Source organism: Balaenoptera musculus, chromosome 2, assembly GCF_009873245.2.
Source record: "Balaenoptera musculus isolate JJ_BM4_2016_0621 chromosome 2, mBalMus1.pri.v3, whole genome shotgun sequence".
NCBI lineage: Eukaryota > Metazoa > Chordata > Mammalia > Artiodactyla > Balaenopteridae > Balaenoptera > Balaenoptera musculus.
Window position 1 is genome coordinate 20,024,837 of NC_045786.1, and position 17,853 is coordinate 20,042,689.

At 39.6% G+C, this 17,853-nt stretch overlaps 1 protein-coding gene across 1 annotated transcript in view; it reads right to left on the reverse strand.

The window, feature by feature from the left end:
• CDC123 (cell division cycle 123) overlaps window positions 1–17,853 on the reverse strand; it is a 55,884-nt gene that overhangs the window by 34,361 nt on the left and 3,670 nt on the right. Inside the window, exons 2-6 of the mRNA XM_036845068.1 lie at window positions 16,430–16,501; window positions 10,083–10,140; window positions 9,796–9,828; window positions 4,350–4,445; window positions 1,298–1,404 (exon numbers count right to left, since the gene is read on the reverse strand). Coding sequence (XP_036700963.1) covers window positions 1,298–1,404; window positions 4,350–4,445; window positions 9,796–9,828; window positions 10,083–10,140; window positions 16,430–16,501 — 366 coding nt within the window. The remainder of the gene's footprint in view (window positions 1–1,297; window positions 1,405–4,349; window positions 4,446–9,795; window positions 9,829–10,082; window positions 10,141–16,429; window positions 16,502–17,853) is intronic.

Here is a 17,853-nt window from a genome sequence, read left to right on the forward strand (position 1 = left end):
GAACAACATAAAGCTTTTTCTGTAAGTGAACCAGAAAAACCAATACAGGTAAAGTCCTTTTATGATAAACTGGCAATACAATCACACTCATTTATTATTACTTAACTTCGTTTTCTTAAATTAATTTAATACTAAAACCATATGCCCAAGCTGCAGAACCAGATGCAAAAGCAATGATGCACAACTGACTTGTGGGGAATGTGTTTTCTCTATGCCAGGCTCCTCTCCAGAAAAGGATCTGAGGCTGCAAGGGGATGAATGAGCAGGGCAGACTGAACTAGATGGATGGGGAAGAAGGGGCACGCACACACGATGTATGTATGTATTCACCCGTGTACCTGCTTAGTTTCTAGATGTTTTGATATGCTTTATTTTAGAGATCAGATTAAAGGTTAGTTTAATTGAGATTCCGGATTTAAAATGGGGTAGGATAAGAAATCTAGAAGAATAACTGCTGTTTGATGACAGAACAAAAGAAGCATAAAGAGATCGCCTACAGCACAGCAGGGCAGGTGGGCTGTCTGCCTATGATGAAGGATTAGTTACAGAGTAACTAGCAGAGGGAAGAAAACAGCAAGTCCACGTCTAGGAATTTATCCTAAGGAAAAAAATCAGGAAAGCACGCAAAGATTTAGCTCAAGGATATTCACTGCAGGACTAAGAAGAAGAGAAAAGAGACGAATAAGAAGAGAGAACTGGTGAAATAAATGATGCTATAGCTGTCCAGTGGAATACTCTGAATGAAGCAAGTTTAAAATAATGATGTGTTTAATATTTAATGACACACAAAGATGTTTGATATATACTGATTAAGTGCAAAAGCAGCCTCATAAGCAATATGAACTATATGATCCCATTTTTGCTTTAAAAAACTGGAATACAGTTAGAGACAGGTGTATCTATACTATACCTATGCACAGACAGAATCCTGGAAGTATATAAAACCAACTGTGGCGAGATCATGAATGCTTTTACATTTCCTGTTTTTGTTTAGCTATAGTCCCCACTTTTATTTTTCTATGATAAGCATATATTAGCTTTATAATAAGAAAAAAATTACCACCATATTTACTGGGCAGATACACAGAAAGCCCTTGATATTTAGGGATATTCATTGTATAGCATTAGCTGTCAATGGAAAAGAAAGGTTTGCTTTAATAGGTCGTTTGAGAAAATGAAACAGCCTTGGTATGTGGATCTGTTGTTTACAATAGTACTAGAACTAATGGAATTTCATCTGTAGAAAAACTCACAAGTACTGAAACTACTGACATAAGAGAACAGGAGACATACTTACGGTTGGGTGAAGTCACGAGTGATGAAATCAGAACTCTTGAACAGTAGGAAGATGTCGCTGAGCGTTTTACATTTCAGAGAACTATTCATTGCTATCCAGTACGCATCCTAAATAATAGAGCACATGCTACTTAGTATATATTCCAAGTTAGTTGCTATGAATGAAGTTCGAGCCTATAGCCAAAATCAACAATGCATATAACCTGAAGGGGTTGAAGAAAAAAGTCAGGTAAGAAATTTTAGCTATACTGTCAAACGTCAAGTTACACTTCTAAACAAGGCACAGCGTCACCACTGCATGTCGGACACTCAGTTTTGAACCAAGATGTTCAGGTTCTCACCTTTCAGCTCAGGCCCAAGCTCTGCCCTAAGTCTTCCTCACTGATGATGAGAGAAGGGGATAAAGAGATATCAGAAATGCTGACACTTCAGCTAGAAGATTCAGGCATAAAAAAACAGCCTGACCAGCTACTAAGAAAATAGAGAACCTTCCTTTCTTCCTGTTTCTGGGGAGAGATGGCTGGAACCCTTAAGTTGGATGACTGCAACAGTTAAGACCCATGTCTATCAAATCTGGGAGGGAGGAGGTGACATATTCTGAACCATCACAATTTTAAATGGTGACAGCCTCAAATATATACACCCAAAAAAAGTAAGAAGAGCAGACACAGGAGGCACAAACCTCAGTGAAATATGCCTAAAAATGATAGAATAATTAAGTAGTTTAAAAAACGTACTTCTCCCATAGACAGATCAGACACAGGACAGTAATTGAGAAAACTAATGATTGCAAACAAAATGTCCAGTTATCCACACTGTATGAAAGAAAGCACTGGAACACAGTCGGCACTCAATAAATAAAAAATAAATGAACAAAGGAATAACTTAAAATCACAAATAATCTATCCATTTTAACTGGAAAGCCTCAAGCCAGATCAGTAGTCAAGAACAACTCAAATTACTGCTCATAGATAAACTAAAAATGAGTTTCAATAACTTCTTTATAATAACTTCTTTAAAATTTCTCCCAATGGAAAAGGATGATGAACTTCTGGTTAAAGATGGTATACTGAACACACAAATTTAACTTCACTAAAACAACAGTATATACATAGAAAACCATGCAACTGAATAAACAAGACAGTTATTAACTCCAGGGAAAACAAAATGTTGAATAAGAAAACACAAGCAATGTATGGTATATATCAGATGTGTACGTAGTGTTTGCATAAACATAGTATGAGAAACACTAAATACTGGTCTAATCAAAGTATGCCATTCTGATGATGAGGACAGTGGAACAGAAAGCAGTGGGGACAGGGCTTCCCTGGTGGCTCAGTGGTTAAGAATCTGCCTGCCAATGCAGGAGACATGGGTTCGAGCCCTGGTCCGGGAAGATCCCACATGCCGTGGAGCAACTAAGCCCATGCACCACAACTACTGAGCCTGTGCTCTAGAGCCCGCGAGCCACAACTACTGAGCCTGCGCACCTAGAGCCTGTGCTCCACAACGAGAAGCCACTGAAATAAGAAGCTCATGCACCACAACAAAGAGTAGCCCCTGCTCAATGCAACTAGAGAAAGCCCGAGCAGCAACGAAGACCCAACGCAGCCAAAAATAAATAAATAAATAAATAAGATAGATAGATAAGGCAGATAGATAGGTAGGTAAATAAATAAATAAATAAAGTAGTGGGGACAGGAGATGAAACAGAGCTGAACCTTTCTGTTCTAAAGCAGGAAGTCAGTAATAAACACCTAAGACAGAAGAACAGAGAAGTAGAGGAAAATAACAGAAGAAGGTACTAAAATATTTGGAAACAGCTGCCTCTGAGCAGTGGGAAATAGTGAAGCAAAACGGGTGTCAGAACTGGCTGATTTCTGTAGCAAGCTTCCAGATCTTCTGAAAATTTAAACTATGCATATGTAATACAATGGAATATTACTCAGCCATAAAAAGGAATGAAATAGGGTCATTTGTAGAGACGTGGATGGACCTGGAGAGTGTCATACAGAGTGAAGTAAGTCAGAAAGAGAAAAACAAATATCATATATTAATGCACATATGTGGAATCTAAAAAAATGGCATAGATGACCTTATTTGCAAAGCAGAAATAGAGACACAGATGTAGAGAAAGGGGGAAACGGGTGGGGTGGGATGAATTGGGAGATTGGGATTGACACATATACACTACTGATACTATGTATAAAATAGACAACTGATGGGAACATACTGTATAGCACAGGGAACTCTACTTAATGCACTGTGGTGATCTGAATGGGAGGGGAATCCAAAAGGGAGGGGATATACGTATATGTACGGCTGATTCATTTTGCTGTGCAGTAGAAGCTAACACAACATTGTAAAGCAACTATACTCCAATAAAAATTAATAAAAAAAGCTATGTATATGTGTCACTAATTTTAATAAGTAAAAACAAAAATTAGATTAAGTACAATTTATCATTCATGTTAGAATAAGAAAAGATAAGCACATGAGATGATTTTTTGAAAATGCAGATAAGTCTTGATTCCTTAAATGAGCCTTGCTGACATAAAATTGTCTTCTACTGGAGTAGAAAAAATAACGAATTTTCCTCCAGACCTTAACTTAAAAAAAAATCTTGTCAATGAAATGTTGAAATGATAAAACACAATTTAAGAAAACGTCAGGTGATCTGTCAAACCGCTCTGTTTCTAGATCCTACGACATTTTAATTTTTATTACCTTTCAATAGAGAAAAATTTCTCTGTCAGACTGAACAGGTGAAGTTTTGAAAAGGGTAGAGAAAGGCTTTTCTCAGATTTCTAGCGCAATCAGCAACACAAGAGGTTGAAACTGTCAATTGGCAAAATATACAGTATTTCACAGTCCCAGGGAAGTGTATTGCAAAATCAGGAAGATAAAATAACAGGGGGAAAATAAAAATAAATTCCACGGTATTTTCCCTAGAATTAGGAATATAATCAGACCCTTTGTGAGGATATAAAGCGAAATGGAATAGCAAAAGAAAGAATATTCACACAGTGAGAGATTTACTGATGTGTTCCTACCCTTGGGGCACTCCAGTTAAGCTTCGGAAATACACTGCCCCCCAGGGAATTGATAGCTTCTTGGACTTTAGTGGTGAACTCAGGAAATTCTGGTGCCTACAGAGAGAAAGAAGAAATCATTTGGGCAAGTCAGTATCATCACAACAAATACAGAAAACAAGATCAAAATCTCAAAGTTCAACACTTCAGAGCGTAAAAAATAATTTAGAATACAAATTACTATCAGAATTTCTGAACTCAGGTAAATAAAATCAATGATCAAATAGCATTTATCTGAAAAGGAAAAAAAAATAACAAGTGCCAATGGCACTTTCCAAAACAATCAAGACCTAGAAAGCTGAAGAGACAGATGTTACAAGGCACCTGGGGATGTGAGGAAGGAATGAATGGTTCTCTTAGCACCTACATAAAACCAGTATCTATTATATGAAAAGAGACGGATGGAATATCACCTGTGCATATACTCCGATTCTCAGAAGTAATACCTCACATTTAAGGGCCAGAAGCCTTTCCATTTGCAGGAAAAGATTCTTGGACGTTTCCCCAAAAGGCTTCATGAGAATAAGAAATAAATTATGTGGTTAACTGTATTTAAACGCTGCTATTTCCGGATAAGTTTTAATATAAACAAAATTTAAAAATAGGACCTTGGTGAAGTTAAACGTTCTTTCCTTTCTGGTTGATTTTAAAATGTGTATTTTTTTTATTTTTATTTTTTACACATTTATTTATTTATTTATTTATTTTTGGCTGCATTGGGTCTTCGTTACTGCACGCGGGCTTTCTCCAGTTGCAGCGAGTGGGGGCTACTCTTCGTTGCGGTGCGTGGGCTTCTCGTTGCAGTGGCTTCTCTTGTTGCAGAGCACAGGTTCTAGGCACGTGGGCTTCAGTAGTTGTGGCACATGGGCTCAGTAGTTGTGGCTCATGGGCTCTAGAGCGCAGGCTCAGTAGTTGTGGCGCACGGGCTTAGTTGCTCCGTGGCATGTGGGATCTTCCCAGACCAGGGCTCAAACCCGTGTCCCCTCATTGGCAGGTGGATTCTTAACCACTGTGCCAACAGGGAAGTCCCTAAAATGTGTATTTTATATTGGTGAGTAACCAAAACATTCTAAGTGTTGTTTCAACCAGGAAGCAGAAATACAGTGGTGACAGAATGTAAACGAAATTACAATTATGCTCTCCCTCGAGCCTTCTGTCACCATCAGGAGCACATGTACATAAAGTAGAGAAAACGGGAGTAAGAGAGATGGAAGTGGGGCCTGCAGGAGAGACAAGGATACAAAAACACTAACACTGATGCTCTGCAGTCACTTTTTCCCTTTATATTTGCTGCCCCCTACTGGGCAACTGCAAATACTGAAAAAGTCCAGTCATGACAAGTTCTTCCACAAGGGGAAAAAAAGTTACAATAGGTCTAGAATAAGCTAAGGGAGTGGGAGGTACAAACTACTGGGTGTAAGAGAGGCTACAAGGATATATTATTGTACAACACGAGGAATGATGCATTATTTTGTAAAACTGTAAATGGAGTATAACCTTTAAAAATTGTATAAAAATTTTTTAAATTAAAAAAAGAAATGATTATTATTGTTTCAAGTCACAAAGTTTTAGGATGACTTGTTATTCAGCAATAAATAATCAAATACTAAAAAAGAAAAATGGCTTATGCTGATCCCCAAGATCTAATCCAGTTATGACAGAGAAAAAACTATGACTCAAGTCACAGAGACACAGACCAAAAAATGAAAGTTAAAAAAAAAAGGTAACATATTCCCCAGACAAGATACCAGCTTTAAGCAACAGGCTAGTGAGTGCAGGGAGAGATCAAGGGCAGGTTGGACTTCCTTTCTTTCTGCTGCAGGTGTACGTGACCTCTGCACTGGTCAGCAGCATCTTTCCGTTAGTTATCTGACAGCCTGCCACCGTCTCCATCCTGTTATTCTTCCTCTGCTTAGATACGTGAAACTAAACTGCAGCCATTTAGAGAGGTTTACAAAACGAATAACAGCCTTGAGTCCTTTATCTTCCATTGTCTGAGAAAAGGTTCCTGTTTTAAGTCGGATAAAATCCACATTTTAAATCATATCCATGGACTTTCTATGATCCAAACTCACCTATCTTTCTAACTTTACCCACCACAGCCCCCCTGTATCACACCCATCAGAAAGGTTATTTCTTTAAAAAAATGTTTTAATCGTGAAATAAATGTTTTAAATATACAAAAAATATATACCTGGATCCATACATTCAACAATTTGGCATGTCTGATCCAGACCTTTAAGTTTCTTAAGGGAAAAACATCACAGATACTAATGAAGTTCCTAATCTCCTTGCTCTCCTCCCTAATGCTTCCCTCTCCCCACAGGCAACCAGCATTACAAGAGTGGGCACATTCTTCTGCAGTCCTGATGCTATACTACTTGTGCCTGTCCATAAAACATAACATTTAAAAAATTTAAAGTAACTGTTGTCACTTGATATGTATACTTTTGGCAACCTGCTCTTTGAAATTCACCATTCTGCCTTTGGAATTAACCCATCTTGATTACTTGGTTCCGTTTTTAATTCGGCATTTCTGTCACTACACTAATTACTAATTACTTGCAGTGGTAATTTTCCCACCTTGGGTCCTGGCTCACATTCCTCTTCTGAGAATGCTCTTCTGCCCTGAAAGCTCCCCTGCCCAACATCTAGCTCTCCCCAGTGAAACCCAATCACTGTTTAATTTTTTATTTTGAAATAATTTCAGACTTTCAGAAGCATTAAAAAAAGAGTAACAAGAATTTCCACACACTCTTCACTCAGGCACTTTACCACATTGCTTTATCATTCTCCCCCTCAACTCCCTTTCTATATATAGGTAGGCAGGGGTAGGGTGGGTGTGTGTGTGTGGGGTGTGTGTGTGTGTGTGTGTGTGTGTGTGTGTGTGTGTAAAGCAGTAACTTTTTTTTACATAACCCAGCCAAATTATCAAAATCAGGGAGGTAACGTGGATACAATACCATTATCTCATCTACGGATCTTATTCAAAATGTGCCCATTGTCCTGATAACGTCTTTTATAGCAAAAGAAAAATGGAACATTTTCTTCTGGCTCAGGACCCAGTCTAGAATCGAGCATTGCCTTTCCTTGTCATGTCTCCTTAATCTCCTTTCATCTGTAACACTTCCTCTCTCTGTTGCTATCTTTCATGACCCTGACGCTTTGGAGAGCACAGGGCAGCGACCCTATGTAATTTCCAAAACGCTGAGTTTTCTGGCTGTTTCCTCAAGACTGGGTTCAGGTTGTGCATCGCTGGCAGGTGATGTGTCCTTCTGTGCCTTGTACGAGGAGACAGGCGATGTAGGTCTGTCCCATCACTGAGAAGGTGAACTTTGGTCACACTGGTGCCAGCTCTTTCCACTGTGAAGGTACTATTTTTCTCTTTACAACTAGTAAGTAATTTTGGTGGACATAACTTTGAGAATACTCAAGTATCCTCATCAAATAGTCACCCATGAGTTTTAACATCTATTCCATCAATTATTACTATAATGGTTGCAAATGGTGATGTCCAATTCTATCATTCCTTCTACAATTATTAGTTGGTGTCTTTTCTACTATAAAGAAGGGCTTTCTCTTCTGCTCCATTTATTTAATTTAATCATTTGTTTATGTCAGTATGGGACCATGGATTCTAATTTTAGTCAATGGTTATACTCCATTACTATTCTGGTTTTGTTACGATGTTCACGTATGTGGCCAGTGGGAGCCCATTCAGGCTAACTTCTGGGTCCTTTGTGTCATGACCCATCACTCTTACTTTCTGACACAAGTTGCTGCAGGCTCATCTTTACCATGCCACCCCTATTCTTTAATTTCTCCAAGGAGTTTCAACTCCTTTTAGTGGAGAATGCTATTTAGACACCAAGATCAGGGCACTAGGTGTGCTCACTGCCACCATGATGTCATTATGTCACTTTTAGAGCTAAGCAGTTTGGTAAATACACACACACACATTATTAATTTCTGTATCTATCTATCTATATTAAAAAAACATGAGTTGATACTGATCATCCTTACACTTAGCGTCCAGGCCAAATATCACTTCTCCCTTGAATTATTTCTAGATGCCCTTGGTGGTAACCGTCCTCTCTTTTTGACAGCACTTTGTCATCACCCCCAAATTGGGGCATCTTTCCCCACTGGTTTATATACTCCCTAACGTCAGGAATCAAATCATAATCATCTTTGTTTACTTCATAGAACCCACTACAGGGCACTGAATATGGGCAAAAGCTAAGATGTATGCTGAACTGAACAGAATTTTCATAAAAGGAGAGGAACTGACCTGAGCGATATCCAGAGTAAAATAAAACATGTAAACTTGCCTTTTCTGCATGTGTGGGCACACTTTTTATACCTAAGGAAATGTTTAGGCACCTGCACTTTTTTTCCCTTGTACCCTGGACATCATATCTCTTCCATTAAAATAAACAGAAATATCTCCTTATTTAGAATTGCATTAGAATATACCCTCCTCTAAAACTAGTTTCCTTTATTGTGCCTTTACATTTATTTGTAAGCAATTTTACAGAAATCTTTCGCTTTTATCTCAAAGTATGAGAAGCTTCATTTGCCTCCCATATTTTTAGAAATACTCTCATTCCTTTAAAAAAATTTTTGTTAAAACATATTTTAAGTTGAATTTGACAACACTCTTAGCCTGAAAGACTAAAACATTCTCAGTCAACTTCTACAGGGACTTCCCTGGTGGCACAGTGGTTAAGAATCCGCCTGCCTATGCAGGGGACAGGGGTTAGAGCCCTGGTCCGGAAAGATCCCACATGCTGCGGAGCAACTAAGCCCGTGCACCACAGCTACTGAGCCTGCGCTCTAGAGCCCACGAGCCACAACTACTGAGCCCACGTGCCACAGTTACTGAAGCCCACGTGCCTAGAGCCCGTGCTCCGCAACAAGAGAAGCCACCGCAATGAGAAGCCCGCGCACCGCAACGAAGAGTAGCCCCCACTCGCCACAACTAGAGAAAGCCCACGTGCAGCAACGAAGACCCAATGCAGCCAAATATAAATAAATTAAATTTTAAAAACTAAAAATAAAAAAATCAAAGGGAGGGGCTTCCCTCGCAGTCCGGTGGTTAAGACTCCGTCCTTCCAATGCAGGGGGCACGGGTTCGATCCCTGGTCGGGGAACCAAGATCCCACATGCCATATGGCATGGCCAAAAAATAAAATAAAGGTGTATTTTTTAAAAAAATGAAAGTAAAAATAAAAGGGAAAAAAGGATAGGCCATGTTTGCCTGTAAACAGTGATTTAAGTTATTTTTCAAAATAATAAATAAAAGCTTGAAAAGGTGAGTAAATGGGGATTTAGAGTGATCTGTGTTGAAACCCGGAAGCACCCCAGGGGGCAGCACGAGGTGGTCCCCACACCGCAAGGCTCTTACCGTAAGCGTGGCCGTGTTCTCGTCATCCGACCACTGCATGGAGAGGAGGACAGAAACAGATGTTAAATGTGGATAGTGTACTGGGCTTCCAAAAAGCAGTGCTCCATCTAAAAATCACCCATACACAGGAGACGGCTTTTCCTGAACACAAAGTATGTGTCCAAGTGCAATTTTCATGTAATTTCTCACTTGATTGAATCTATGCTAAGATCTCAAAGCCAGAACCATTTCAGAGATCATTTCGATTAGAACACGCTACGGAATAGTTTATATTATTTTGAACCAACCTGTATTTCTTCTGCTTCATTATCACTGTCTGGCTGAGAACATGTTGGCGGATCTTCCCTGGAAGAGCATAAAACGAAAATTGAGCAAGAGAAAGCTTTGGTGCTGTGCAGTCATAATTGCAGGTGTGCTGAGTATATATATTAAAAAAACAGATAGCCTTAGAATTGGAGGATAATGTTAGGAAAAGTTCACTTTTTGAGACAGAAACTAATAAAAACCAACATGAAATTAACGAGAGTACACACCCTGTAAGAGACGGCGGAATAAAAACTTCCTGCCCTCTTCTCAGAAATCACTAGAAACGAGGAAAAGAAAAACTCAAACTCCACCTGTGAGGACACTAAGAATCCAGTCTCAATCCCGATATAAGAGAAAGTGCTGCCCAAGACAAGGAAGATCAGACGGGGTGAAGGAGCCACAGAAGGAATTGCTGGAGGAGCCGTCCGGGCAACTGCTGGACACCCTGCGGGCACAGCCCCAAATCTCTTGTCTACACAGCGAAAACAGCGCGTGTGGGCTGGTGGCAGGAGTCACCCTGGATCTGGACTGGCACCACTGGAGGCCATGGGGGAGGAAGAGAAAGAAAGACTCAGACACGCTGTCTTAGAAGGAGCCAGTGGGTAAAGTGGGTGTTGAAAAGGGCCATTAACAGCCAATCCTTACCGCCTGGGGCGAAGCAAGGGCTGAAAGACCGCAGAGGGAGCGACACTGCGTGGGCCCCTCCTCAACACTCAACGACAAAGAACTGGCCTATGAAGAACTCACTCACGTCACTGAAACCGAATACTAATCAGAATAAGAACCGGCAGAGGATCTATACCAGGAAACTACAAGAAAAAAGGAAAAGGGAGGTTTCTGGTTGACCATGGGCATTTATCCATCCCTATGCTCCCTCTTGAAATGCTACTAAAATGATTTAAAAGATCCCAAGGGAAAAAGCACCAGAGAGGAGACAACTGCAGAGAAGAGACAACAAAAGTCTGGAAAACAGAAAGCCAGTGGGGGGGGGGGGGGACCCAGTGGGCAACAGGCAGACCCTGGAGCCATCACACATGATGGGACCACAGCTCCGACTTCAAAAGGGGTGACCTGAGTAAAGTCCATGAAGGGGGCAGGGAGACACGCCAAGTTGTCCTCAGCTGGCACACCCCAGCAACTCACCCTCCTCCATGGACCAAACAGGGTAAGGGCCCCGGTCCTTAACGCCCCAGAGGAATATGGGGGTGAAATGCTAGAATACGACGAAGTCATAAGTGGAAGCCGTGTTAACAGTGAGGCCTCTAGTCCCCTTCCTCCCCCAATACAGACAGATTAGAGGATTCGTCTCTGTAGACACCGGAAAACCCCAGGGGAAAGACTCACAAATAACTGTCATCTGGGAATCTTCCACCAATACCTGCCGATTGCTGGCACTCTTAGTCAACAAGCCCCACCCGGGTACACAAAGTTTCTGCGTGTGTGTGTGTGTGTGTGTGTCCATCCCTCACTCTTAAATATGAATAAAGGCCTAGAATCATGAGAAAACTAAAGAAAGGCTCCAAGATGACAAAAGAGTTTTTAAAAAGAGAGAGAAAAGGTACATGGATGAAATAAACACAATACAGGAACCAGATGAAAAATAATTTTTTAAATCATAAATATCCTCAAAGATAAAAGATACTGCATTCATGAGAGGAGGCCAGAGGACAAGGTTGAACTTGTTGAAACTGAAAACATGGTAGCCGAAATTTAAAAATTCAACAGAATGAATGGCAAAATCAAGGAAATTTTCCAGAAAGTAAAACTAAGAAGACAAAGAGACAATAGGGAAGAAATGATAAAATTCAGAGAATTAATCCAGTAGACCCAGCCTCTAAATAATAGGAGTTCCAGAAAGAGAAGCAAGAAAATAAGAGGAAATTATCAAAGATATAATATTTTTAACTGTTCCAAAACTAAAAATCATAAGTCTCTAGAACGAAAGAGCCCACCAAGTACACATCACAATGAATGGGAAAAACAAAAACAAGAAACTCTGATGATGTATTTACAAAGATGGCCACAACAATTCTTCCCATCTTGACATGCCCCTTTGCAGGGTGACTTTGCCACTCTTCCCATCAAGAAATGGCATCTGTTTTCCCGCCCCTTTAATTCAAACTGGCTTCAAGACTCATCGTGACCAACAAAATGTAGCACAAGGGACACCATGTGATGCTGAGCCTAGGTGTCAAGTCTTTACAGCTTCCGTGCCCCCGTTTTTGGAATGTTGCCACCACCACGTAAAGGAGCTGAGTCTGAGGCTGAGAAATCACACGGAAAGAGAAGCCCAGGTGACAGTCAGCATCCGCTGCCAGACATGAGTGAGGCATCTTAAAACCATCCAGTTAGCTCGAGCCACCAGACAACTACAGCTGCAAGAGCGACCTCAGCAAGACCAACAGACTTGCCCAGTGTTGAGCATTACAGAGGCTCTGAGATTTTACCCCACCTGCAAGCTAACAAGTTAGCCTTCCAGAGTTCATGGACTCTGGCAGAAGACAGGGGACTCCTGGGTCAGAAACAAAGGACTCTCACTCACAGTACAAAGCATGAGCTCCATCTTCGAATCAGTTCCCTCTGGCCCCTCAAGCCCTGTGGGAGGTCAAGGAGTGACCCAGGTTTGTGTTACAATTGAGGAACCCTGAACTTAGAGAAACTCATCTTTTACAATGAGCTGCAGGTAAAACTGGCCGGTCTTTGACCCAAGGGGAGACACTGTCTTTATCTGTACTAGACAGTAACAAGCCTGCTCTCTGCTAGGGAGAGACACTATCTCTATCTTCCAAGGCCATCTGCTGCATAAACGTCTTTGAAAAGACAATCAGGAACAAAAGCTGTCAGTGCCTCTGCTCAAAAGACATGCAGAGACCCAAGGAGAAGTGTCTCTCAACACCCAGCTGAGCAAACATTGACACATAAAATGGTCACGTTTTAAGTCACTAACTTTAGGCAATACAGATGACTATCATGAAATAACAACACAAAAGGTACTCAATGAACTTGAATATGCATTTATCACTCTAAAACACCACTTTTGATTTTTGTTAGTATAACAAAATACATTTTAAAAAAACATATTTGTAATCGGTGTATTCATACAGTTCTTTAGAAAAACTTATTGCAATTCCTACCATGAGATGTGTCACTGAAATGGAAAAGATGATGGAGTGTATACACTGGCAAGTTCACCAGACTTGCTTTCCAAGGTAAACCTCTAAATACTGAGGACTGAGTTGATGTTAATATTTAGAAGTATTCTCTGTTTTCTATATCACAGCTAGCACTGAGATGGTACCTAAAGGCCGTGGGAAACACGAGAGCACTGGCTTTGGAGGCAGACACACATTGTCAGAATATGTCAGTTCTGCCACTGTTAGTCTCGAGCGTGGCACCAGAATCCCATCTATAAAACCAGGATGACAGTAGCTACTCTGCAGAGTTGTGAAGATTCGAAACATCAATGAATCTAACATGTGTTTTATAATTGGCATCTATTGTCATTCTCCTTAAGGGAGACCATCAGGAAAGAAAGAACTCTCGGGCCAAAAGGGGACAGTGAGGACTGGCACTTACTTGGGAGCACTGAGTCAAACCACCTGAATCCGACCCAACCTGTGAGCCCAGGTCAGGCACTACCTCTTCCGTACAAACTCCCTGCATCACCCCAGCTTACAGTGATTATTTCAACTCCAAAAACATGGCTTAACAGAACACTGGGTGCTTTTATTCCAAAAACGGACACCTATTTATTTACATCTTTGACTTGGCGACTAACTAAGCCTGGACCCCCAAGGCAGGATGTCCCACCCATCTTTGTTTGTTTGTTTGTTTTAAATGGAAAGTTTATTTGCTCAGTACACCAGACACCCATCTTGTTATCCCAGTAGCATGCTCAGCACCCAACTCACAGTAGGCACCCAATAACGTGCCATGAAAACGAATCACTGTCTACACCAGAAATGCGTGTTACCAGCCTCCTTTCCCACACCAACGGCCGGCAGTGATAACCAAACCAAGCACGTCAAGATCTTCCATGCCTCAGAGCCCTCCTTAATGCTGCTCCCTCAGCCTTGAAGATTCTTCCCTCTGCCCTTCAACTGACTGCTTTCCACCCAAACTTCCTATCTGAGAGGCTCGTAAGTTACCTCTTCGGGGTATTCCCTGACCCTCCCTGAAATCCTCAGCCCCAGCCCACTCCCAGTAATTTAATACGTCAGTGATCACCCCATTTCCTTCACAGCCCTTACCACAATTTTCACTTATGTATTTACTGGTGTGTTTGTTTAATGTTCGGACTGAGATTAATGATGATGGTGAGAACAGTTAGTATTTCTTAAGAGCATACAATGTACTAGGCATTATTATATTTATAAACATTAAATATTTATGGCTAAACATTTTATGCATTATCTCCTTTTATCCCTGCAAAAACCCTATTTACAGAAGAGGAAACTGAGGCACAGAGAGCTAGAAATGAGCAAAGATAGGATTTGGCCCTAGGCAATGTGACTAACAGACCAGCACTGTGCTATTTGACTCCCATAAAATACAAAGCTGAACTGTCAACTCCAAAAAGGCAGGGTCTCTACCTGATTCGTGCGTTACTGGAGAGCAGAGTGAAGTGCTGTGTGCTGTATCGCGCTGTTTAAGTGTTTAACAGGCTTGCCTCTGCCAGAAGCTCACGCACACATCTGGCCAACGAAAAATATCACAGGAGCTCTTCCACAAGCTCAGAGTCCTGAAATCTACGCAGGACTTTCTAACATCGGGAGGCATTTTCTTTACACTCCCATTTATGTAAGCTTATTAAGTGTTCTATATTTAAAAATAATAAAGTTGCGTCTGTAAATATCCCAAGGTTGAGACTCACCTACCTATTCTGTTTCCTTATCCTGCAATTATTCCAAGTCAATGAGGCTCTAAATTAATAATTTTCAGGCTATTAAGGGGTTGAGAATACCAAAAACAGAACTATAATCTAGAAATCTACACAGAAGATCCATCAGACAAAAAAATATATATGTATGTATGTGTGTATGTGTATATATATATATACACACACACATATACACACACACACATATATATACATATACATACACACACACACATACATATTTATGGTAAAATTAGTGTTACTGAAAACACACACAATTCTATTTCTGAGTTCATTTACTGAAGAAACGTTCATCAAGCACCTCTTGTGTATCAGGCACTGTTCCAAGAGCTGGGAACACAACTGTCCAAGTCCCTGTTCTCATGAAGACTGTATTCTAATAGAACCACTAAGGGAATGATGTCAGATGGAAAGAAGTATTATGCTGAAAAATAAAGTGAGGCTAGGAGATAAAAAGTGGTGCACCAAAATGTGGTAATCCATACAATGGAGCAGTATTTAGCCTTGAAAAGGAAGGTAATTCTCACACATACTGTAACATGGATGAACCTTAGGACATTATGCTGAGGGAAATAAGTCAGCCGCAGGAGGACAGGTGCTGTGTGATTCCTCTTATATGAGGTATTCAGAGAAGTCAAATTCACAGGCACGGGAAATAGAATGGTGGTTGCCAGGAGCTGGTGGAAGGGGGCGATGGGGAGTCAGTGTGTAATTGGTACAGAGTTTCAGTTTTACAAGATGGCAAGAGTTCTGCAGATGAATGGTGGTGATGGTTGCACAACATTATAACTGTACTTAATATCACTAAACTGTACACTTAAAAATAGTTAATATAGTAAATTTTATGTTCTGTGTATTTTATCTCAATAAAAAAAATATTTTTTAATAATTCTAAGGGAAAATTATTTCCAACCTAGAATTCTATAAAAAAAAAAGAGTGACGTATCAGCAAGGGTTACCATTAAGCTACTTCAGAAAGGAAAGAGAAGGATGAACACTTAGAAAACATGACTTCTGAGCAGAGACCTGAATGAAAAAATAGGAATGACATTAAAGTATATGATTCTTAAACTTTTTCCAGTTTGCCCTAAAAACATTGAAGCATGGTACTTTCCTTTATAAACAGAGGAACTACTTGAACAAAAGGAATAGTTATCATACACATTTTCTAAAAGTAGAGATGAAAGGAATTACTCAATTTCACAACTTGTAATTATTAGTAGAGGAAGTACTCAATTTTGAAAATCTTATCAATTGAGCATTACAAGGAATAGAGGACACAGATCAGTACATAATTTTAACTAGGGAAAAACGGGAGAGAATGGGGCCAAAGTTAATGTACTTATTTTACATGGTAATCGCTGAGATTTAATCATTACAAATTTCTTTACGCTAAAAGTTAAAGAACTTTTTTCTGATATGCCTTACCTTCCTGACACCACCAGAGTTCCATCATCAAGTAAATAATCCTTCACATTCTGAGGAAGTGGAAGAATTACACTAAAAAAAAAAAAATAATAAAATAAAATGCACATACCAAAAAAAAAGGGCATCAATTTAAAAGACCAACCATAAGTAAAGAAAAAAAGTTCAAAACTCAATTTCTGATTTACTTGTTCCCTTTATTTTAATATGAAGTGGGAAATGTTAATGATGGACATTTGGTAGCAGTAGACTGGAAGTTAGGATAATATGAATAAATACTGTGGTAAACTAAATTAGGTGCATATAATTACCCCCACTGTCTCGGTGATAAAGAGACAAAAATCAGCCAAATCCAAAGAACTGGACTGAAATCACAGCATGAAAGCAACAAGCTCAGAAGAATTCTGAGTACAAGGGTTATGTGCCTTTAAGAAATTAGAGCCCTGCAGGTATTTGCAGCAACACAGGAAATGAGCAAACAAATCAGAAGATGAACAGCATCTGACCACCTTCTAAGATACGGGGAGGAAGCAGGCTTAAGATGTGGAAACCGTTCTTTGGTTGGCAATGAGTGTGTAAGGCTAAGAATTCACGGTACGTTTGGATGTGCATTCTATTCACCTGATCACCAGAGTACACAGCTGCTTACCTGGGCATGCTTCAGTTGAATTGGTTTCAGACAATCATAATTAAGGAATGGCAAAGCCTATGTGAGAAAACTAGAAAGCTGCATGGGAAGGCATCAAATGCCTGAATAAACTTTACTCTTTATATTTGATATACAAGCCTCATTTACCATCATCTTGATGTCTATTTAATAATCACTGATCATGTTATAAACATTCACTTGTGTTACTGTTTATTAAATACTTTTTTTCCTTTGGGGAAAAAAAAAAGGGATGGCAAAGCCATACTTGATATCACTTGAAAAAACGTATGGGATAATTTGGTTTTTTATTCTGTAATAATCATCAAAAATCCTGCCACAGACACCTAAAATGCCATTACTTTGATCTGGAGGCATATATTTTTTAACAACTGAAAACGATTATGGCCTGCTTTCAGAGAGACCATCATTGACTTATAATAGTATGCTTCATTTATTTATTGAATAAGTTTTTTGGCACATTACAGATGGATTTTGTGCACAGGAAAGATTATTCATGAGCTACTTCAGTTTTAGAAATTAATATCTGATTTATCAAAATTACAATTTCACATTCAAAAGTCTACTTCTTCTTCAGGCTTTTAAGTTCAACTACCAAATCTTATTCTTCTATTTGGAAATCTGCTAAATTTTAATGAAATTTCAAGTGAGTCTTTGAAACTTAAAAGTTGCTTTAAATTTTTTAACTCTTGTAAAAATAATCTATTCAACTTTCTTTTTAAATATGTCAATTGTCTAATTACAGGTAAGCCTTTCCAAG